At 38.3% G+C, this 24,947-nt stretch overlaps 1 protein-coding gene across 6 annotated transcripts in view; it reads left to right on the forward strand.

The window, feature by feature from the left end:
- Positions 1–24,947, forward strand: part of LRRC49 (leucine rich repeat containing 49) — a 203,352-nt gene that overhangs the window by 54,254 nt on the left and 124,151 nt on the right. For all 6 annotated transcript variants that reach the window (XM_072615507.1, XM_072615501.1, XM_072615521.1 and 3 more), the window contains one exon: positions 4,322–4,383. In XM_072615507.1, the coding sequence (XP_072471608.1) occupies positions 4,322–4,383 (62 nt within the window). The remainder of the gene's footprint in view (positions 1–4,321; positions 4,384–24,947) is intronic.

Consider the following 24,947-nt stretch of genomic DNA (forward strand, 5'->3'; position numbering starts at 1 on the left):
CGGGGAGGGTATTTCCTATACAATTACTTCTAATTCTTTTTCTGAGATTATATTATTTAAGATCTCTTACTTGGTCTTCTGTTTGGGTATTTTATATTTTAAAGGTATTCCTTCTTTTTTTTTTTTTTTTTGTATTTTAAGCTTTTTTTGGTGTATAATTGTGACCGTAGGTTCAGATAATCTTTTTTATTTCTTCTGGCTTTGTTGTGATTTCACTTTGATTGTTTGCAATTTTGCTTGTTTCCTGTCATCTTCTTTTTAATCAGATTGGCTAAAGATTTATCAATTTTATCAGCTTTTCCAAAGAACCAATTTTAGTTTTATTCAACTGTTTAATTTTTTTTCCAGTTTATCTATTTAATTTTTAAAAATACTACTAAAATACAGGTCTGACTGTGTCATTACCCATTTCAAAAAATGTTTAATGCCTCCCCCTTCTTCCCATTACCTCTAGGTGGCACAATAGGTAGAGTGCTGGACCTGAGGTCAGGAAGATTAATCTTCCTGAATTTAAATCTGACCTCAGACACTTAGAAGCTGTGTGACCTTGGGCAAGTCACTTAACCCTGTTTGCCTCAGTTTCCTCCTCTGTAAAATGAGCTGGAGAAGGAAGTGGCAAACCACTCCGGTATCTTTGCCAAGAAAAACCTAAGTGGGGTCATAACGAGTCAGAAAGGACTGAAATGACTGAACAGTAAAGTACCTTTAGGATCAAATGTAAACTCCTTTGGCATTTAAAGCTTTTCACATCCGGCCCCATCCTAGCTTTCTAATCTGTTTTTTCACATTGCTCTGCACATTGCATAGACTCTATAGTCTAGCCATGTTGACCTTTTTGAAATTCCCCATACATGACACTCCATCTCCCATCTCCAGGCCTGCAGTCGGGAAGACCTGAGCTCAAATGTATCCTCAGACAAGTAGTAGCTGTGTGATCCTGGGCAAGCCATTTAATCTTGTTTGCCTCAGGGTCCTCATCTGAAAAATGAGCTGGAGAAGGAAATGACAAACCACCCTAATATCTTTAATGTAGAAAACCTCAAATGGGGTCACAAAGAGCTGGACATAACTGAGACGAATGAAAAACAACACAACAAAATTGCTTTCCAAAATGTTGTTTGGTTTTTTCTAACCAATTCACAGTTCCAACAACAAACAGTTGATTACCTCCAACACTATTCCTATCTTTGGTCATCTCTGCCAATTTGCTGAGGGGAAGGTCAGACTTCAGAGTTGATTTGACCTGAATTTCTCACTAATTATTTATAGCATTCTTTTATATAGTTGTTAATGGTTTTTAGTTTTTCTTTTGAGAACAGTTTTTTCGTATCTTTCTACCCCATCTCTAACGAAGAATGACTTTTGGTCTTATATATATTTGTTAGATGTCTACATATCTTGGATATCAAACCCTTATCAGAGATAGTTGATAACAGGGACTTTTTCTTTCCCAAGTCCTAGAGGAGACTACTCCTCTTTTTATCCCAGATTCATTCATTTTGTATTTACAAAATCTTTTAAATTTTAGTCCCCCTCTCAAAAATATCTAGCTTATTTTTTGTAATAACCCTGTCCCTTGTTCGTTAAGAATTAATCTCTATGTAAAAGTTTTTTAAAGATGAGGGAGTCTTAGGCGTGTTTGGAGGCAGCAGGGAAGGATCCATTAGATAGGGAGAGATAAAGAAATTGAGTCCCAGGTAGATTAAGTGATTTCCTCAAGATCAGAACCAGCATCTAAACTTAATTTGAGATTTTGCTGAGAGCTAACCATCTTTGCCATGTAGCTGCGTGGATTAGTGGATAGAGTGCTAGACTTGGATTGAAAAAGACCTGAGTTCAAATGTGGCTCACATACTTGCTGAAGGTGACCCTTAGCTTTTCTGTGTCCCACTTTCCTCATCAGAAATGAGGACAACAGTGTCACCTCCCTTCCGCATTTCTTGTGAGGATAGAATTGCTAGCCTTATAGTTCTTCTTCTTCTTCTTCCTTCCTCTGAAGACCCAACGGAAGTCACTTCTCCTGTCTGGCAGGGTAAGATAACCCTGTCTTGGATATTTACTAGATGTCTGACCCAAAGCAAGTCACCTCATCTCTCTGTCTCACTTGGGTGAGAAAAAACCATCTGTATCAACTATCTGTGATGTACAGATATACAAGATACACAAGTATAGATGATGAGACCAAAAGCCATTTCTCAGTAGAGATGGGGTAGAAAATATGAACAAATTATTTTCAAAAGAAAAACTAAAAATCATTAACAACTATATGAAACTGTAAAATAGAGAAAATAGTACCAATCAAATGAGTTTAATATTTGTAAAGCACTCTTTAAGCTTATAATGTGTTATTATTACTGTTTTCCCCTCTTCCCCAGGGCAGATAAAAGAAGCTTCTCCTTGTGGTAGGGTAAAGGCATGAAACTCCTCCCCACCGAGTGATCTCCTCACCTCGAGTTACCTCCTGATCTCTCTTAGATCATGGAAGCCATCTAGTCTGCTCTTCTCATTTTAGGGAAGCTGCGTTTTCTTTTTTGTGCCTAATTTGCTATAGGAAGTTAACTCTCAGATAAACCACCCAGGACAAGGCCCACTGAAGGTTTACATGACAATTGATATTTGGTTGCCAGCAGTTTATGGGAATCAGTGCAGGGTCCCCAGAAAGAGAGGTGTCATGGGGAGACCTTTCTTCTGTCTTTTTCTGTTAAAAGCAATTCTAATCCCTACCTTCCATACACATTTCAAAAAATTCTTTAACATTCATTAGCTCCTTTTTTTACAATACAGGTATACTCCTTCCTTTAGTGTGTATGCTGTTCACATCTTAGCGTAATTTTCTTTAATCAGATTTTCTAAAACTTGAACGAGATCCTTAGGAATGAGAATTTTAGTTAAATTCAAGAAGGGAGGAAGAGAAAGGTGATTGATACACTACAAACATGAAGTGAGGTAGTTTGTGAGTTGAAACCTGCTGTAACCTATGCCCATGTAATGTGGGCTGGGGAACTGGCTGATTAGATTGATTTTTGACAACTTATAATCCCCTTAAATAATTGGAAAACATTTATGTTTTGTGTGAGAAACATTAATAAGAGACAGTTTTGATATTAATGGATTGAAAGTCGGCTTCAAAGCCATACTATTTATGTGACCATGGGTAAATCACTGAAGCCCTGGTGCCCTTAGCGCTTCTTTATGTCTGTAGGTTACAGAGGAGTTGCTACCTTGCACTGGTGGAGGTAATTTCCACTATGGGAGGAACAACAACAAAAAGGGAACAGTCTGGTGTAACGGAAACAATGCTGGTCTGGGAGTTAAGAGACCTGGGTTCTTTTCTAGCTATATTTAATGATCACTACTTAGTTTTGTTTGGACAAGTTATTTTACCTCCCTAGTTCACTCACCTTTAAAATGAAAGAGTTTGACCAAATGACGTCCAAGCTCCTTTCTAAGTCTTTGAGATCCTATAATTATTGAGGTTTTTACTTTTAGGAAGGTATTATCTTCTCATAAATACAAGACACTTCATGTAAGCTTATTTCCTGGCTTTTGGATCATCATTAGTAACTAAAACTAGTGGGATTTACTAGTGGGAGTTGTACCAAAATAGCAGCATTTCTCATTGTATTTAAGCACAGAGCAGAATCTGTTTTTGGTTGTTTGACCTTCCCAGTAATTGATTAGATGGTAGATTTCTTTGTAAAGGCTGCCAGTGACTCAGAAGTTTTAACACCCACCTACCTACATATAAACATACATAATTATATCTGTACACACACACATGTGGGTGTGGGTGTAAGTGTGCTGCTTCATTTGTGAGTGGGTAACACATTCTGTATGGTCCAAAATTAGTAGGACTGATGACTTAAGAATTCCCAAGATTTTGAATGTAGAAACTACTATTTGGAATACAAGATTATCTACTTGAAATTAAGCTTTAGTGCAGCATCCGTGCATCTTTTTTTCTCTGTTGGGTTCTCCTGTGTGTGCTCCAGTTGAAATGCTGAAGAAGCATTTTGGCCTCTTTCCCAACTGCACGTTCAAAGAAGCTAGCAGCAGCCGCAGCAGCAGCAGCATCTCTCAGTGTTCTCTTCAGGGCTATTTACCTTGCAAGCGGTGCAGCTCGTTCTGCAGATACTCAAAAGCCCTCCCCTGTAATCTGCAGTGGAAGAGAATGGAGCCAAATGTCTGCTAGAAATCACTGATGCAGCAAGGTTGCAGTATATTGAAAGCAACATATATTTCAGCAACTGAGAAAGTAGACATTTCAAAGATTTTTTTTTCCTTTCAGCTGGTAAATTTTTGCTTCTTTATTTCCTTCTAGAGAGATGTGGATAATTTACCCTGCCTTCAACGTCTGTTTCTCAGCTACAACAATATCTCTTGGTAAGTAGACATTTTCATTAGTTTGTTATTATGATGTGAATATGTTGACACTACTGTTTTGAATTTAGAATGGACATCATTTAGGATATTTTTTGATATGTCATGTTAAAAATGTGAAGATGACAGGGCAGTTTAATAACAAAGTTCTTGTGTTGAAAAAACAATACTCATTTATATTTTACTGATGAAGTTTGTGTTCTGCCTTTAATGCCAAAATGTTGGCATAAGTATATGATAGATTCTTTTTTAAATTTAATTACACATCTAACATCATTTATAGTTGTTATTTTGTAAAATGGATTTGATATCCTTTACATGACATTTACTCTAACATGAAATTATATTTGTTCCATAAATTATCCCAAGGAATTTGTGTTGTTACTGATCAGTTTTTTTTAATAGAGGACTACAATCTCTGTTTGTTACTATGCCTCTTTCAGATTAGGCCATGAAGCCTTGGCATCTTCATTTAGAAGTAATGATATGTTACAGAATTTAAAAACATAGAAATTTTGTTTTTCAAAGGTGTTATGTATATCATTGTATTCAATGATGTTTTCTCACCGACTGGTGACCTGGAAGAATTCAGAGCTGGAACTGGGACCCTCCAGTCAGGCCTGACTCTGTAAGAGTCCCTGTTCCTTCCTTTCTTTACCTCCTCCCCCTGTATGGTATTGACTAGCCATAATGACTCCTCATTTCTCCTTTTTTGTTTTTTTCTGGACATGGTTAAGAAGAAATAAAATATTCAGGTAAGCATAGACAGGGATAGTTCTCCTCAACTCTAAGTCTGGGCTACCAGGAATTAAAATGTAGTCTCTTCTTTGAGAGTTTTAAAATTTGAGTTTTCTGTTGTTTATCCAGGCATAGATGCTGTTCTCACTTCACATTGCTTTTAAAGGATAGGGGCTTCTTCTAGACTGTGAGCATGGCATGTCAGCAGCATTCCTAGAAAAGAATACATTTCCTGCTCCCTGAGACCTTTCTCGTTCTTCCTTGTTTTAAGAAAATAATAATAATAATAAAATGAAAACCCTACAAGTAACTTGATTTTTTAAAAGACTTTTACCTTTTCACATCATTTAGCGGGGCAGCGGTGTTCTAGTTACTAGAACCTTTTCTAGTTTATAGGGGATTTGGAGCCCTTTACTCCTTCAAGAACTTCTTCTTTTGTGTTATTAAGAAGCATTTTGGAAAGGCATAAGTTTCAAATGGTTGAAAAGTATGCAGTTTACCTCTAGATCCCAAATCAAGATTATAGGTATATCTCTGATAAAGAAACAACCTATGAGAGAGAGAGAGTAAAGAAAAAGACTTCCTAAGTCAAGGTTTAGAGTTCGGCTTTGAGCACTGATCTTCATCCTGCTTGAGGCTGTTTCTCTCTTTCCTGTGTCTGGTTTTATTTTCCACCCCAACTTCAGATTTTCCACATTTAGGGATTGGAGAGTATTTTAAGCATTGTTTTTGTACAGAATATGATAGTACTCAAACCAGATGGAAGGTACATTGAATCCTGTTCTCCTTAGCTGCTGCTGCTGCTTTTCTTCCTATTCTTTCTGCTTCTTCCTTCTTCTTCCCATTTGTCTAGTTAGATGCAGCTAGGTAGCCCAGTGAATATAGGGCTAGACCTGTAGCCAGTAAGATTTGAGTTCAGGTCCTGTATCAGATACTTACTAGCTTCTACTGGGTTGGCTTCTGTATGTGTTTTATTTAGGGAATTTGCCACTTCTGAAAAGTTGCTTTCCCCCCTCAGGTAGTGTGAAAACATTTTAAAAATGAATTTTTCTTTAAAAAGCAGCGGTCTCTCAAGAGGTTATGACATGGAACTGTGAGTAAACAGTTTCAAACCTTTCCTGCTTTTAATCATTTCTTTCTCTATGTTTTTATGCAGGCTTAGCACTATGTCTTCCTCGAGTGTTTCCAGCTGCTCTGCTTCTGAGGGTAAGTACATTTTCTGCCCTGCTCCTGTTGATTCTAATGGTCCAGGAGACAGTGCAGGAAATGTATTGGGTCCAAGGGGCAAAAATAAGAGCCATAGGTAGATAGCCAGCCCCTACCCTCTTTTTACCAGAGACCATACTTACTGGATCTACAAATTACCAGACCCCACCATAACATCGCTAAGGGAACTCAGTACCTTGATAACTTTTACATTAGAAGCAATTAGTGGTTCCATTTTTCTAATTCTAGAGAAGGTTGCTGACCCTTCATAGTAATCAGTCTTGTTATAGCCTAAATAATATGATACACTAGATATTGGCACAGGGAATTTTTTTTGGAAAGACCTGACAGTGGTCAAGGAAAATATATTTGAGGATTATTACTTCTTTTACAGCAATTAAAACAAATTATTAATTTGAATTTAATTAGGTAAACTGGAAAAAAAACAACTCTAAAATCAGTCTGCTTCCACTAAAAAGATACCACCTAGCTTCTATGTGTAGAAGAACCGATGGTCATATATGTGATTGTAGTTTTGTTCCTAGAATTCCTGATAAGCTTCAGCAGATTCAGGGCAGTTCAGATAAATATTCATGAGGCTCTCGGAGGTGGATAGTTTTAGTTGGGACTGTGTGAAATATTTATTACTAGGGAAAGCTTTTCCTTGTATCTTATTTCAAAATGGCTGGTGGACACTGATGAGTGTCATATTCTATCCAAGCCTCTGTGGTATCTGGTGTATGGAGTCCTATGGAAGGCAGGAAAATTCATAATGATATTTTAAAAAGAGTCAGGAATGCCTGAATACAAATCTCTACTCATTTACTCAGCTGCATGATCCAGGGTAAGGCCCTTAACCTCTCCTAGCTTCAGTTTCTTCATCTGTTAAATTGAGATGATAATAACACCTACTTCCCAGAGGATCAAATGAAATCATTTCTATCAAGCCCTTTGCAAAACTTAAAGGCCATATGAATTCTAGCCATGACTATTACTATTCCATGAATATAAACAGAACCACAAGTACTGTCTTTATGTGTAACAACGACACCAATAGATAGCATTTATATAGCAGTTACAGGTTTGAAAAGCACTTTAAAAATATCATCTCATCTGGTCCTCACAACAACGCTGGGAGGTACATGCTGTTGTTCTCCGTCCACTATGTTATCTAGCGCCCAGCCCAAATGGACCATGCTTATTGCCACAGCTGGCTTTTGAGGACTTGCTTTTTTCTGTCAATTCAGTTCAATTGAACAAATATTTATTTAGTACCTACAATGTGCAAGAAACTACTTTCTAGGTTCTAACAGGGGAAAGAGAAGAGAGCCCTGTGTCTTATGTTGAGTTACAGTGGTACAAAAGCCCCAGAGGATGGCTTTAAAACTTTGACTATCCTTTCTCCCTATGCTCTGTATCGTATCAGGAGACAGGAAAACCAAAATTAAACAAAAATTGATATCTGACAAGTGAGACAGTCATGGACTTCAGGGAGTCAATCAATCTATAGACAATCAAGGGCGTGCTGTGTGCCAGTCAGTGTGCTACATTCTAGGGATACAAAGAGAGAAGTGAAGAAGTCCTTGTTCTCATTGATCTTTCATTCTCATGGGAAAAGCAACATGCACATAGATAGGTATATGCAAAATATATTCAAAGTGGATGCAAAGTAACCTTGGTAGGAGAAGGCCTTAGCAACTGGGTGAACAGGAAAGCTCTCCTGAGAAAGGTGGCCCTGGAGCTAGTACTGAAGGAATCCTTGTATTCCAGGAGGCAGAGGTGAGCAGGCATGGGGGAGAGCAATAAAAAGGCATGAAGATGGGAGGGAAGGGAACAATGTGTATATATTAGAAAGCTAGGATGGGACCAGATTGTGAAGAACTTTAAGGAACAAAGGAGTTTATATTAGATCCTAAAGTTAATAGAGTGGCTCTAGATTTTTTTGAGTAGGGAGAAGACATGAAAGATGTCATCTTTAGGAAAATTAGGAAGAATATCATGTTGGTGGCAGTGTGGAAGATGAATGATGCAGAGTTCACTTCAGGAGGTTACTGCAGCATTCCAGGGTGATTGCTGTGTGAAGGGATAAAGGAGACTGTGCAGGAGGCACCAAATAGGCAGAAACAACAGTATTTGACATCCAGTTGCATTTGTGAGCTAAGTGAAAGGGAGGGATCAGTGGAATCAGACTATAAATAATACCTTACATCCTCTTCTGAACCTATTGGAACCTGATCAGGAATAAATCCTGAGGACCTACAATAGTGAATATCAAATGTTTGGATTATTGTAATGATAAAATAAGACCTTAGGAGGAGACTTTGTTCCTTTTTTTTTTTCTGTTCAACCTAACATGTGAATTCCCATAAAATTCTACATTCATGGTTCATCCAGGCCCCTATTCTGTCTCTGAAGACACCAAAAGATATATCATGGAAAGACATATGGTTATCTTTCTTAGTATCAAATCAAGTCAGCAAGCCTTCTTAAATACCTGCTATATGCCAGGCACTGTGTTGTCAGTGCTGAAGACAGAAAGAAAGACAGAAATGCTCTCTGCCACACAAACAATTGTGGATGCACAAGAGGTATACAGAGTGAACAGGAAGTGATCTGAGAGGAGAGGAACTAAACCTAAGGAGGGCGAGGCTTCTCGCAGAAGGCAGGATGTTAGCTGAGGCTGGAGGGAGGCCAGAGAAGCCAGGGGGCGGAGATGGGGGAGGAGAGAATTCCAGATACGGTGGAGAGTCAGTGAAAATTTCCAGAGACAGAGATGGAGCGGTTTTTGCAGCCAGTTGTAGCAAATAAAGGAGTGTCACTGTATTTTAGGCCATGTGGAGGGAAGTAAGGTGTAAGAAGATTGGAAAGGTAGGGCTTAAGCAGAGGATTTTTTTATTTGGTCCTAGATGTAATTGTGAGCCATGAAGTTTATTGAATAGGAAAGTGACATGGTCACACTCGTGCATTAAGGAGATAACTTTGAGGTTCTGCTAGGTTGAGAAGAGGACGTAAGGTTCACTTAGGGATTCAAAAATAAGAGGTTATTATTTATAGTTTGATTTCTCTGATCTCTCCCTTTCCCTTTGCTCACAAATGCTACTGGATGTCAAATACTACTGTTTCTATCAACCAACAGGCTATTGAAATGGTCTAGACTTGAGGTGATAAGATTCTGCCCAAGGATGTTGGCAGTATCAGAGGCAAAAAGGGAGTGTATACAAGAAATGTTAAGAGAATTGACAACACATTGGATGTTTGGCATGAGAGGAAGTAAGGAGTCAAGGATAATGCCTAAATTACTGGGAAGATGGTGGTACCTTCAGCAATAACAGAGAAGTTTGAAAGACAGGAGGGTTTGGGGATAATGATGAGTTCAGTTTTGGACATGTTGAGTTTAAGATGTCTTTGAGATATATAGTTCAAGATATCTAGTAGGTAGTTAAGGAAGTGAGACTGGTGGTCAGGACAGAATTTGGGCTAAATAAATAGATCTGAGAATCATCTGCATAGAGATTATAATTGAATCCTTGGAAGCTTTTGAGATATGAAAGAAGAACACCAAAGACAGAGCCTTGGGGGCCATGTTTGGTTAGTGGATATAGCCTGATAAAGATCAGCAGAGGAGACAGAGAGATTGGAGGAGAACCAGGAGAAAGCAGCATCACAAAAACCAAGAAAGAAAAGAATTTAAAGGAGAAGAGACTGATCAGAAATGGGAGAAACTATAGAGAGGTCAAGGATGAGAATTGAGAAAAGACCACTAGATTTGGAGTTTATGAGATCATTGGTACTTTTGGAGAGGGCAGTTTCAGTCGAACGATGAGGTTGGAAGCCAGATTGCAGAGACTTTGGAAGAGAATGAGAGTAAAGGAAGGGGAGACATGGACCATAGTGACCTCCTCTAGTCACTAGAGTTTAGTCATGAAATGGAGGAGAGTGATAGAATGATGGATGGGAGGGATGTATGAATCAATTGAGGGTTTATTGTTTTGTTTTTTAGGATGGGAGAGACAGAGATATTTATAGGCAGTAGGGAAGTGACTAATAGATAGGAAGAAACTGAAAATTAAAGAGTAGGGATGATAGGGAGAAGTGTGCTAGACAAGAAAGGATAGAATGAAGTGATTTGTGCATGTAGAGGAATTTGTTTTGTCAAGTAGAAGGGCCACCTCTGTGTCAAACAGAGTAAAGGAGTAGATAATGGTGAAAAGCATTTGAATGATATGAGAGGAGTAGGAGGGGAGAAGACGGAGCTCTCAGCAAATAGCCTCATTTTTTTCCAATAAAATATGAGTCAAGATTCTCAGCTGAGAGAGTAGGTGAGGGGGAGCTGTGGGAGGTTTGAGGAGGTTTGTAGGATAAAAAAGTTTAGAAAAGCCTCTGTGGTGAGATAGAGAATCTATTTGGGAGGCATAAAAGGTTTGCCTTGCAATAGTGAGGCCCAATTGAGATTATGTGAAATAAATTTGTAATGGACCCACTCTGCATATTATGCATATATATGCATATCTTCCAGATTATGTATAGATCTCATGTTGGGGGAGTCAGAATATTTACTCAAATCAGTATAATAGAGACAGAATGTGACCAGTACCTTAAGATCTACCAAGTGCTGTGGGAAATCAGAAGGGGGATACTGAACTGAATCTACTGTCTACAGTATGAAGCAGTACTTGCTTTTAATTGTCATGTATTTGACTCAGGCTTCAAGTGTAGGGGGGTAGTTGAGAGAAGTATACTTCAGGAAATGTTCTAGTACTTGATGAATGCCTTACACATAAACTATTAGTAATTTTGTAGGCTTTGTTTTTAGAAGCTAAAGAATGTTAATCTTTGGAGTCCATCTTATTAAAAGCACCTGTTCCTCTTCCCCTTGATTATTTTTGCTGTCCTTTTCTCTAGGTGTTATCCATGTCAGTAAATTTCTTCAGATACAACAAACAGAACTGCATACAGTATTCTACATTCACATAAACCATAATTTTGTACAAGAGTTGAAGATTTCTTGTTTTGTTTTCAGGGACTTTCTGTATGACATCCAGAATTTTCTGGTCTTTTGGGGGAACAGCATAGGGGAGCTAGGTGGCTGAGTGGATAGAGAGCTGGGCCTGGAGTCAGGGAGACCTGAGTTCAAATCCAGACTCAGACACTTACTAGCTGTGTGACCTTGGGGAAATCACTTAACTCTGTTTACCTTAGTTTCCTCATCCGTAAAAAAAATGATCTGGAAAAGGAAATGGAAAATCTCTCTAGTATCTTTGCCAAAAAAACCCCAAATGGGGTCACAAAGAGTCAGACATGACTGAAATGACTCAACAATGACAACAAAAGCACAGGGGAATTATTTAGAAAGATTTCCACATTCCTTTTATGAGTTGTAATTCTTAGCCAAGGGCCCTTGATTTTAAAAGAAGAGCTTAAATTTTTATTGTACTTGCATTTTATAGAGTCCCACAGTTTTCAGAGTTGCAAGGAATCTCCAAGACCATCTGGTCTAACTTATACCTGAGCAAAAGTCCCTTTTGCAGCATACATGATAAATAGTCATCAGATCTTTTCTTGAAGTCTTGAGCACCAATCGCCCATTCTACTTTTGGAGAGCTCCAACAGTTTGAATTTTTCTTAAGTGAAATCTGAATTTCCTCCTTGCAGATTCCATGTACTCTTCCTAATTCTGCCCATTAATTTGCACTTGTCTATGTTGAAACTTATCTGCTACTTTTTTACTCAGTTATACCACTTTATAAGATCTTCTTCAGTTTGTCCTAATCTACTTGCTATTTCACTGTGTGGAAAAAAACCTTAGCATCATTTAATATGCTTCAGCAAAATCATTTATTAAGTATCAAATATGTGCAAGGTGAGACAGTATAGCATGGGGGTGAGAAGGACTCAGAATGACCAAAATTCAAGTTTTGCCCTTTACACATACATGTTGGCCATGTGACCCTGTTCAAGTCTCTTAACTTTTCAGTGTTCCAGGCAACCCTCTAAGACTATAAGTTATAAAAGAGTTTGGTATCTGGGTAGCTTGTTTCCATCCCAGCAATTTCCCCTACAAATGAAGTCATGAGTCCAGACTAAAAATATATAAGACACTGTGCTATGCACAGTAAGATTAAAAATGAAACACGTTCTGCCCTGATTGGGTCTTACTGAAGGATAACAATACTAATCTCCTGAAGGATAACAGTACTAAAGTAGGTAAATACAAGATCTTTTGAAGAAAGAGAGAGAGCAATGATTGTTATGATGAACTAGAGAAACATTTGAATAGAATGCAGCACCTGGAATAAGATTTGAAGAATATATGAAGATTCTGAGAGGTGAAACTGAGAAGGAAGTCCATTCTAGGCTTGTGCACATGTATGGAGGAAGTGCAGGAATGTTGAATTTAGGGAATACCTCAAATTCTGGTGTGGCTAGAACAAACTGTATATCCAGGAAATGGATGGAAATGTAATTTTCCAGTAATGGAAAATAAAGCTGGAAAGTCAGGTTGGATACTGAGGAGTTTGTGTTTTACTTAAGTGACAATATGGAACTCCTAAAGTGAGCTCTTGATAAGTCAGGGACTGAATCCCACTGCCCTTTTATTTCTCATACTTTTTGGCAATGAAAAAACAGCCTTAAGAGGCTATTACTAGCTGTATAAAACTTTAGAAGATTATTGTTTACTTTTTAGCTACCAACAGGAAATACTCAGATAGATAGGATAGGTTTCACAGAATTTACTTTACAGAAAAAGAGGTACTTGAGATAAATAGAAGATTCATAATTAGAGACAAAAAATAGGCAGTGACAAGAATACAACAAGTATTCGTTAAATATTTACTTATGTACCAGATACTGAACTAGGTCGGTGCTAGACAAAGAGAAAATCAAAAAATCATTGCTCTCAAGGAGCTTACGTTCTATTGAGGGAAACCACATGTGCACATGTAAATATATATAAAATATATATTTCTGGGGGGAAACACTCACAGCTCAAGAGGAAACTTTATTTATTAGGTGGTGCTTTGAAGCAAGCTAGGGACTAAGAAGTGAAAGTGAGGAGGCAGTACAGTCCTGGTATAGGACAGATTGACAGAGATAGAGGATGGAATATCGTGAGTGGGGAAGAACAAGAAAGAAAATTTGACTGAACTGAAGAGTGTATAAGGTACAACAGACCCAGAATGGCAGGTTGAAGTCAGGTAGTAAGGGGTCTTAAATGCTAGAAGAATTTGTATTTGGTCCTGTGGATAAGGGAGCTTATTGAGCAAGGGATAACTATGGCCAGACCTGTGCTTTAGGAATTGTACTGGCAGCCATGTGGTGGATGGATTGGTGAGTGATGAGACATGAGTCAAGGAGGCCAAAGAGGAGGCTCTTGCCATAGTCCAGGCAAGGTGAGCAGGGCCTAAACCAGAGTGGTATGTGAATAGAGATGAGGGGATGAATATGGGAAATGTATACAGGCTTAATTGACAAGACTTGGCAATTGATTGTGGAGTAAAGGGGAATGGGAAGTTAAGGATGATTCTGAGGTTTCAAACCTTGGTGACTAGAAGGTGCCCTGCATAGACACAGGGAAGTTTGGAAGAGGACTAGGTTTGGGGAAAACATAATGAGTTATTTTTTGTACATATTGAGTTTAAAATGCCTATAGTTAAAGTTGGTGATGTGGATCTGGAGCTCAGGAGCTATACCAGTGATCATCTGGGTTAGGAAGTCATCTTCATTGAGATGATAATTCACTGATAAGCTAGCTTACCCCAAGGGTCAGTATAGAGAGAAGAGGCCACAGGATAGAGTCTTGTGCTGCTATCAGCAGCTAGGTGGCAGAATATATATGGTGATTTAGTAGAGGAGATTGAGGAAAGATGATCAAAAATGTTGGTTGTTGTCCTTCGTCTTCGAAGAGGACCAGAATGACATCAATCACCATTGTAAAGTGAAATTTCAGTGTGTTCGACTGTGGCTGATCAGACCAATACAAGCTCAGAAGGCTCTACCACAGGTTGGGCACAAATAATCCATGTGAATATTTGGGGTGGATATCCCAAATTTGCACGTCCTGCATTTACTTTGTGCTGTCTCAATTCTGCTTTGCTCAAAGAGCACAACACCTTTTCTTATGTGGGCATACCATACTGAGCGGTCCTGTGCCAGTGTCTCCCATGTCCCACAATCAAATCCAAAGTTCCTGAGAGAGACCTTGAGAGGCTATTGCTTCTTCTGGTCACCATGTGATGACCTGCCCCATGCAAGTTCTCCATAAAATCGTCTTTTTGGCAAGCATACATTTTTCATTTGAACAACAAGACCAGCCTATTGTAGTTGCACTCTCTGAAGCATAGTTTGAATACTTGGCAGTTCAGCTCAAGCAAGGACTTCAGTGTCTGGTACCTTATCCTGCCAGGTGATCCTCAGAATCTAAGACAGTTCAAATGGAAGTGATTCAGTTTCCTGGCATGGTGCTGGTAGACTGTCTATGTTTCATAAGCATGAAACAATGAGGTCAGCACAACTGTAGACCTTCAGCTTGTAGTCAGTCTAATACCTCTTCCCTCCCAAACTTTTCTTCAGAGCATCCCAAATACTGAGCTAGCTCTGGCAATGCATGTATCAACCTCATTGTCAATATGTACATCCCTGGAAAGTACACTACCAAGGTAAATGAACTTATTCACAGCATTCAAAACTTCTCCATTTGCTGTAACCAATGGTTCCACATATGGATGGTGTGGTGGTGGCTGATGGAGCACCTGTGTTTTCTTGGTGTTAATTATTAGGTCAAAATTAGCACAGGCAGCAGAACTGATCCATACTTTGTAGCATCTCAGCTTCAGAGGCAGTATTGAGTGCACAATCATCTGCAAAGAGAAAATCGTGCACCAACACTCCCTCCATTTTGGTCTTGACTTGTAGCCTTTTCAAATTGAAGAACTTGCCATCAGTATGGTAGTTGATCTTGATGCTGTGTTCATCCTCATTGAAAGCATTTGTCAACATGGCTGAAAACATCATGCTAAAAAGCATGAGAGCAAGCACAAAGCCCTGTTTCACTCCATTGGTGACTGGGAAGGCATGAGAGCTTTGTCTGTTATCCAGAACCAGGGCAAACATGCCATCATGAAATTGACATTCAATGTTGATGAACTTCTCTTGGCAACCAAATTTTGACATAATTTTCCATAAGCCCTCACAATTAACAATGCCAAAGGCCTTGGTCAGATCTACAAACATTGTGTACAGACCTCTGTTCTGCTCCTGGCATTTCTCCTGGAGTTATCAGGCAGCAAACACCATATCAGGTGTTCCTCAGGTATATGACCATCTTCCAGGTGAAGGATCAGCTTATTAAGGAGGACTCTAGCAAGAATTCTGCCAGAAATGACTAAGAGAGAGATCCCCCTGTGGTTGTCTCAGGACAATCTATTCCCTTTACCCTTGTAGCAATGGACAGTGGAGGCATCCTTGAACTCCTGAGGGATAACCTGGAAAATTTCAGTCAGCTTTTGAGTGAACAATGGTCCCCCTACCTTGTAAATCTCAGCTGGAATAGAATCAGCACCAGGTGCTTTGGCACATGAAAGGAGCCTAATGGCCCTCAAAACCTCTTCTTCAGTTGGAAGTTCAACTAAGGAGGAATTGACTTCAACCTGAGGTAAACGGTCAGTGGCTTCAGCATTGATTGATGATGGTCTGTTGAGAACACTCTGGAAGTGTTCAGCCCATCTCTAGGATCATGTCCTTATCACTAATCAATGTGGCTCCATTAGCACTGAGTAGTTGTGATGCACCATAGGCTTTTGGTCCATAAATGGCTTTCAGGAAATCAAACATAAAAGTGCTTTGAATTGTTACTATCAGCATAAAATTGAATTTCATCTGCCTTCTTACTGAGCCAGAAATCCTGTATCTCTCTAAGCTTTACTTGTACTTTGTTTTTGATGGAATTAAATGCTTCCTTCTTAGAGGTGGATGAACTATCCTGCTGGTAAATCCTATGGAGTTCTCATTTTTCATTTAGCAGCTTCTGAATTTCCCCATCATTTTCATCACACCAGTCTTGTTATTTGCAAGTGTTCTGACCCAGATGAGCAAATGCAGTGCTGTGCACCAAATCTCTGAGAGCTGCCCACTCCTTTTCTGCTCCATTGTTGCCAGCTGTATGTTGGCTCAACTTTCACTCCAAGTTAGCAACAAACTGTTCATGCTCAGAGAAGAACTCTAATTTGTTGACATTAATTCTTCTTGCAGTCATTTTGCCTTGGGGGTGGCGCTTTTGATGAATTTGAATATTTAGCTAAGTAAAGGAGAATCAAGAGAGTAGTGATACAGAAACCTAACAAGAGTAGGGAACTTGCGGTCTTGAGGCCACATGTAACCTTCTGGGTCTTTGGGTATGGCTTTTTGGCTGAGTCCAAGTTTTACAGAGCAAATCCTTTTAAGGGGATTTGTTTTGTGAAGTTTGGATTCGATCAAAGGACCACATTTGAGAACCTGGAGGACCACATATAGCCTGGAGGCCACAGGTTCTCCATCCTTGATAGAGAGAGAGTATCTAACAAGAAAGAGTGATTAAAGGTGTCTTGATATGCAGAATGGTTAAGAAGGATAGGATGAGTATGGAGAAGCTGTTGAATTTGGTAATTAAGAGGTTGATAACTTTGGAGACAGCAATTTGGGGGAAAATTGGAATGATGAGATCACAAGCCAGATTGTAAGGGATTAAGAAGTATTAGAGAAGAAAATAAATAGAGGCATTAAGTGTAGACAGCTTTTTTCTAAGATCATATGACTTAGAATCATAAATCTGGAGATGGAAAGAACTTCAGAGACCCTTTAGTCCTACTCTCTTCATTTTATAGATGAGGATATTGAGGAACAGGAAAGAATTGCTCGAGGTCACAGAAGTTAGTAAGCATCTTGGGCAAGACTTAAACTCAGATCCTCTGACTGGAAGCACAGTGTTTTCCACTGTACCAGAGAGTTTGGCAGTAAAAGTGAGGAAAGATGCAGGATGATAACTTTAGAGAACGACAGGCTCAAGTGAGTTCTTTTTAGAAGGAGAGGGAGGCCTGGACATATTTGTAAACAGAAGGGAAAGAGCTAGTACTTAGGGAAAGATAGAAAATTTGAAAGTAAAAGAGGGTAATTTGGGGGGAAGGGACTATCTGTCAGAGGAAATAGGAAGGGATGGGATCAGGGCTTCAACTGGAGAAATTGACCTTGTTGAAAAGAAATGGTTGTATGACAGGAATAACTTGTGGATGGTCAGTTTGGCCTCCCCTCTTTAGATTTTGAGAATTCCCTTCAACAGAAGAAGGAGTTTATATTTCCTTTCCTGGCTAATGGCTATTTTAAGATCTTCCCTTTGTCCAAACTGTCATATAAACATTTGTGTGAGCAAAACCAGGACAGTTAAAGGTCTCATTTTCTTCCTTCTAAATAGGCTTTGTCTGCTGTCTCTTTGGCCATTTGATGGTTTTGGAGATTTCACAATATACTTTCCTCCAGAACGCTATAAACAGATTAAACAGTATAAGTCCTAACATTTATTTCTGGAAAATCATGCATTTGTTTTAATGAACTTGCCTAAATAGGCATGTTTATTTTGTTGTATCACTCATTTCATGGCCAGTTACGTAGCTAAAACTGAACAATGCATATGCCATGGGAACTCAGATTTTTATAGTCTTAGATGTGGATCTTTCCCTAAGCCTTTTTCAGTCAAAATACATTACAACTACAAATTCCTTGTTATGCATTAGCAGGGGCTACCAATCTACCTAAATAGAGAAGAGGTTATCCAGTCTTTTACCAGATTAAAGAAGTCCATAAAAACAAAAAGAACCTGGCTTTAGGGAAGTATAATTAAGGTTAGCTCAGACAGCAAAAATTATATAGTTACTATGGGGCCAGGTAAGCAAGAGGTTAAATCCAGAAAAGTTAGCTAAGACATGAAGGCAAGTCCTGCAGAGGTTAAAGCGAGTGGTGTCTGAAAGGTCAGAGGATTGAACAAAGTAGAGCTAGTGAACAAAGTGTTTGAGTTCTGAATCTAAGGCAGAAGCTTTGTATTCCAGACCCATTTTTATATTTCCTTTTATATAGCAGAAGTTTATAATAAAGTCACAGAGTCAGGTAGGTCAGACCCCTGATTGAGGCAGGGATAGAGGTGCTGAAATTATCTGGTGTTCTACCTGTTCATATTTAATTTGTTCCCTCAAGTACCCGAGTCATTTAGGTATTATTCCTTGCAAAGCAACCATATTGCCTTTCCTCTGATAGATTATGCTTGCTTAAGTGTTCATTAAACCACCTGTTTGTTATATAGTTTACCAGTTTGCTTGTTATAGAAATAAAAGTGACCTCTCTATAATTTCTGCAGTCTGCTCTGGACGTTTTCTTATGGTTGACAGTCGTATAGTCACCGTTCCTTGGCAGTGATTATTCATATGATACATTACACACTACAGTCATTAATTCCACAAGTTTTTCTTTTATTTGAAACCATTCTTACTGTATTTTTTTCTTTTAGAAATAATGGAATTTCTTCCCACAGGGGTTCTCTAATACTTTCAGTCTGATAAAATTTTTATGCTAGTTATTTTTATGTTGTTTCTCATATTTAGGACTGGAGTTCTTCCTGTCTGTACTTTCTCTCTTTCCTATAGAGATAGAGAGTTTACATACTGACAGCATCAAATCTCTGATTAACGCCTTTCCAATAGGCCCAGTTTCCGTAGGCTTGGAGAGGTTAAATAACTTATTCAGGTTCACAGAGTAAGTATGTGTCAGATGTGTGGCTTAAATTCATGTCTTTGTGACTTTGAAATCAACTCTGTATCTACTATGCTATGTGCCTATAGAACAGGTCCTTCGTCTAGAAGAGGAGTTCTTAACCTTTGTCATGTCATAGACCGTTTGGAAGTCGAGGTGAAGCCTAAAGATCTCTTTTCAGAATAATGTTTTTTAAAGTTATAGATAAAACACACAGAATTGCAAAGGAAACCAATTTTATTAAAAGAAGATTTAATTTTTTCCCCATCCACATTCATGGACTCCTTGGGGTTCTGTGGACCCCCGATTAAGAACCCCAAGCTAGGAGATAACTTAATCAATAATAAACAATTGAAATGTTTCTTCAGAAGATCTCTTTGTCAAGGAAGATATTTCTATGATTAAATTGGGTAAAGTCATTGTATATAATCCAGTGGAGAAGTTCTTTCCATTATATTATATATCTTCACTTACTTTTTTCTCTTTCTTTTGCTCATTAAAGGGGTCATTCTCTGTTTACTTCTTAAAGAGGGCTATTCACTGAATGAGCATTACATCACTCTAAGTGAGTACCTGAATAGGACAAGGTCTCCCAGGCCTTCTCCAGGCATACTAATGAATATCTGGTCACTGGATCCAGATGGCCCAGGAGGGGAAGTGAGGCTGGTGACCTTGCACAGCCCTCCTTCACTCAAAACAAAGTCAAGTGCAAGTCATGAACACAGACAGATAATCTCCAATTTGGAAAGTTTTGACAAAAGTTAAAAGTGAGAAAAGTTATAGAATTTTAATTGTACTTTAACATCTACATGTAACATATACATTAACATCTCACTAAAAAATGGTTGGTAGGCCCTTTAGAGACTATGAAGAATCCAGTACCATTACAAAATGAACTTCATCTTTGACCCAGAAGTTAATTCAATTTAATTCATTAAATATTTATTAAGCATCTACTATGAAGACACAAATGCTAAGGAGAGGCAAAAGGCAGTCCCTGCTGTCAAGGACCTTATAATCTAATGGGGGAGACAACATGCAAACAAACAAATGTATGTGTATGTATATATATATATATATATATATATACACACATACACACACACACACAGCAAGCAGTATACAAGATAAATAGGAAATAATGAACAAAGGGAAGGAACTGGAGTTGAGGGATTAAGGAAGACTTCCTGTAAAAATGGGATTTTATTTGGGACTTAATGGAAGCCAGAAAGGTTAGTAGTTGGAACACAGGAGGAAGAGAGTTTCAGGCATGAGGGACATCCAGAGAAAATCCCAGCACGGAGGGCAACCATGAATATGCTGGCATATTTCTGAACCACAAAGTATAACAGACTCTCGGTATAGAAGGCAGAAAAAAAACATTTATTCAGACACCAGAAAGCCAAGGCCATCATAGAAGCCAAGAAGTCAATACACATTAGCATTGCAGGGGACAGTGTTGTTCCCAAGCCTCCCTTCCCACAAGCAAACACTCACAACGCTAGCTGTGCCTGCCTGTGGCCTCTCTCCTCCACCCTAAGTGCTCTCACCAACCTCCTCCCATCTCTGCTCCACCTTTCTTGTTCCACCTGCTCAGCAAGCTGCTCCTACCACATGTGACTTAGGCTTCCAAGTGACTTAAGCAGGTCACATCGGCCTGTTAATGAATAGGAAAGATCTTTCCATTTAAATTACCATTACAAGGACCCAGGACAGAACCCTGAGGAATACTTATAGTTAGAGGGCATGATCTGGAGGAGGATCCAAGAAAGGAGACAGAACATTCAAATAGGAGGAGAACTGGGAGAGAGTCATATCCTGAAAAACAAGAGAGAAGAAAGTATCAAGGAGGAGAGAGTGATGAACAGTGTCAGAGGCTGCAGAGAAGTCCCTGAAAATGAGGATTGAGAGAAGATCATTAGATTTGGCAACAGCAAGATCATTAGTAACTTTGTAGAGGAGTTTCAGTGGAATTGATAAGGTTGGAAGCCAGATTGTAAGGGGTTAAGAAGAGAGGAGTGAAAGTGGAGGCACCTGTTGTATATGGCCTTTTTGGAGTTTAGCTACAAAGAGCAGAAGAGAAATAGAAAGATAGTTATCAGGGAAGAAAGGATAGGAGAGCTGTGGAAGTGAGAGTGCGGATAACAGAGGGAACAATTTGTTGGAGGAGATGAGATGGAGTGGGTTCATTTGAACAAGTAGAGGGTTAGCCTTGAAAAGGAATAAGGCTACTTCATCATGTGAAGTAGAGATGAAGAAAGAGAAAATGGCAGAATGTATTTGAGTGATAGAAGATGAGGAAGAGGGAGTTTATAATGAATGAATTCATTCAGTGTATGTGATGGGCATCACTCCTGACGGAATAATTACAATGGAATGTCCTTTATTCTGTTCTGTCAATAGGGAGGAGTTATTTTGTATTTATTAATTCTGTAACTCCTTTATTATGAACACAAACGGGATGCTCGTAGTCACTTAGCAAGCCTGACCACCCAGCTCTAGCTTTTGAATTCTTTCAGATTGTACCACTGTATTAAAAGGATTATCACAACATGGTGGCAAATGTATAATATACTTTCAGAAAAGTAGGTTTACAAGGTAAGAAGTTCTTGTTCTGCTCAGTGTTTACATGCATTATTCAGGATATATTTATATTAAAAACTTTACTAAAGGGATAAATTTATATGTTATCACATGCTGCTCATATCACTTTATTAATAGGAGAATTAGGATGCATTCTATAATAGTTTGTTGTAATAGTCTGTTCATAATGCTGCATATTCTAAGACAGTAATTGAGGAGGGCCTCTACTATTCCTTTCAGCTCTAAATCTATGATCCTTAAGTTTTCAGGAGAGACTGCCGTAGTAGATAGCTGGTGCCAGAATCACCAAGATCTGGGTTCAAGTTGGCCCTCTGCCCCACAGGATCTTTGTGACCCTGGGAAAATGACTTGCCCTCTTAGAGCCTCAGGGAATTCTCTAGGATTCCAGTTCCCAGAGAAAATGCTGATCTGCACTGATAGAATAGGCAGCAGTTCTCTAAACTGCTGAAATCACAGGTCTGGCCCACAGAAACAAAAGAGTTGTGCTGACTCTTCCTTAATCTTGTGTATAGTAAAAAAATAAAAAAGTCAAGATTTGGTTTTTACAAATGTCCTGCATGTTTGGTGATCTCATGCATGGAGTGGTTTTCTCTCTAGCATGTTTCTGAGCATACAGCATTCTACTGTACAGTGTTTCATTAAGGTAAAATATTGTTGTATGTTATATATTACTGTCTGCTTTAAGGGAACTAGCTAGATTCATTCAGTACTCATCTTTCTACCACATGGATAACTTCAATGTTAATGTTTCAGCATGAAAATGAATGCTAAAAAATATATATATATATTTTGGAAATGCTGTAAACCTCTAGCTAGTACATGAAACAGCCACAAAAATTCATCCATTTCTTTAAGCTTAAATTTTAGAGTGGTCAGAAAATCTACTTCCTCTCCATTTTAAAATTTGCCAGAATATAGAATTTAATTTTGGAAGAAGGAAGGCAGGAGCACATTAGTACAAAAGAAATGGATAAAAATATATGTGTCCATTATCACAAATGTGACTTAAATTATTTTAATGAATTAACCTCTTCCTTAAGACCAACTATTATCTTTTAAAGCATTCGAGAATCCAGTACTTGCAAAAGTATATTTAAAATTGCATTAGTGCCAGCTTTTGCAAATGTAAACAGCACCCCAAAGAAAGCTTTTCCCATGAAACAATAAAACATGGCCTTCCTGACATTCCAAATCTGGAAACATAGAGTCTGATTTTGATACAAATATTCAGACCCCATCTAGACCTGCAGAGTTCATGTGACTTTTGCCCATGTCTTCCCACAAATTTTCTACCAAGGGACCACCCAAAGTGTTGGGGGCTGTCCTTTAGACATCTTAGAACTGAGGGAGATTTTGCGGGTTTAAAGTTATGAAAAATGAGATTTTCAAAGCAACTTATGGTCCATGACTTCTGTTTATAATAAATAGCATTTTAATAATTTTTTCCTTGTTCAAAAATATTTTTCGTTTGTAAAATTGCATTTCTTCAGCGCTGTGTTCCCAATGGTTAGAACTTCTCTTATTCTTCTTCTTTCCTCCTTAGTATAGATGAAGGGTGACTTTTTTTTAATCTGTAGGAAGAATCTTTGTGTTTCATCTTGTGTTTTTAAGGTTTTACTTCCATAAAAGTAAATAGTACTTTTGTTCTAGGGTTCATTTTCTTCCGGACTCTTGAATTGAAATGTTGGTTAGGATCCTGACAGCAGTTTTTTACACTTTTGTTCAATGTGGGTTGAATGTCTCCTTTGAAGAGAAAATGATTGAAATATGTGAAGATGTGCAGTAGCTGTGAATTCAAAGCTATCAGCATGCCGAACATTCAAATAGCGTTAAAAAAGTATAGGTGATAAAAGTCCTTTTGTTTTCTGGATTGTGGTCAATATAAAGGGTTTAGAGGCGGTAGAAAATCTCTCCTTTTGGTATAAGTGGAAGGAAACTCTTTGTGTCCTATGATGGAAACATATAAATGACCTTTAAAGGAAGTGTTTGCAATTACAAATATTGTTGTTTTTAAAGTTATCTATAAATACTTTATGGGATAACAAGCCAGGTTATATTCTTGTGTCTGTTAGACTTACTTGAAGTGTGTTCCTTGTTGTGGGTGGGATGTTTTTGAGGGGATCCTTAGTGAAATTACAAATAGGCAGAAGCCTCAAATACAATCAGAAACAAAATTTATGTAGTAAATGTGTTTTAGCTACCAATTAACATATTGTGCTATTCTACATGCTAAAGTTAATATAGCAGCTTAAACAGATATAGCAACTGTCCTCAATGAACGACAAAATGAAGTCAGTGCGTTGCTTAGTACAAGGGCAAGAACACTGGCTCTGGAGTCAGAGAAGCTGAGTTCAAGACCTACCCCTGACATTTATTACCTGTGAGACTTTGGGAAAGATGCTCAGCTTCCCTGGGATTCAGTGAGGTGATCAGACTAGATGATCTCTGAGGATTTGACAGCTCTAGACCCATAATGCTGTGAACTGTTATTTCATAGCAGCTTTACTAGGTGGGATATACAACTTTTTCCAGTATTTTGCATAAGTTGTTCTGGCTTTATATGGAATGCTTTGTATGATGTTGGGAATCAGTAGTATATTGTGCTGATTTAAAATTATGCAAGAAGAAATCTAGAGCAGAGATTCTTAACCTAGAATCTTTGGATAGATATCAGGAAATCTGTGAACTTGGATGGGAAAACAAAATTGCATCTTTATTTTCACTAACCTCTAACTCGCTAACTGAAATTTAATATTTCCATCAATCATTTATTTATTTATCTTCATAGCAAGGTTTTGTTTATTATGTGTTTTGTTTTGTTTTTTACGAAATAGAATAGTAAAAAAGCTTTTATAAATCATTCCCCTCAGAAAACTGTGTCACACTTTCCTACAAATGTCCTTGGCACTGATGGAATGGGTGTGCATAATCTTAGACTGTTATAACAGTGTGGCCAATAAATAGGGAATATCGCCAAAGCTCCTTGCTTCTCCAGTCCTGGAAAGCCTCAAAGTCCTTTCTTTCTTCTCAAATCTTTATTGCAAGGACTAGTTTTCTTTTTTTTTTCCTTTTTTAAAATTTTATTTGTTCTAAGTTTTGTACAATCACTTCCGTAAGTCTTATATTTTCTCTTCCTTCCTTCTCCCTCCCTCTCTCCCTCCCAGAGATGGCATGCAGTCTTATATGGGTTCTACACATACATTCTTACTAAACACATTCTCCCATTAGTCACATTGCATTCAAGAATT

Source organism: Notamacropus eugenii, chromosome 1 (genome assembly GCF_028372415.1).
Source record: "Notamacropus eugenii isolate mMacEug1 chromosome 1, mMacEug1.pri_v2, whole genome shotgun sequence".
NCBI lineage: Eukaryota > Metazoa > Chordata > Mammalia > Diprotodontia > Macropodidae > Notamacropus > Notamacropus eugenii.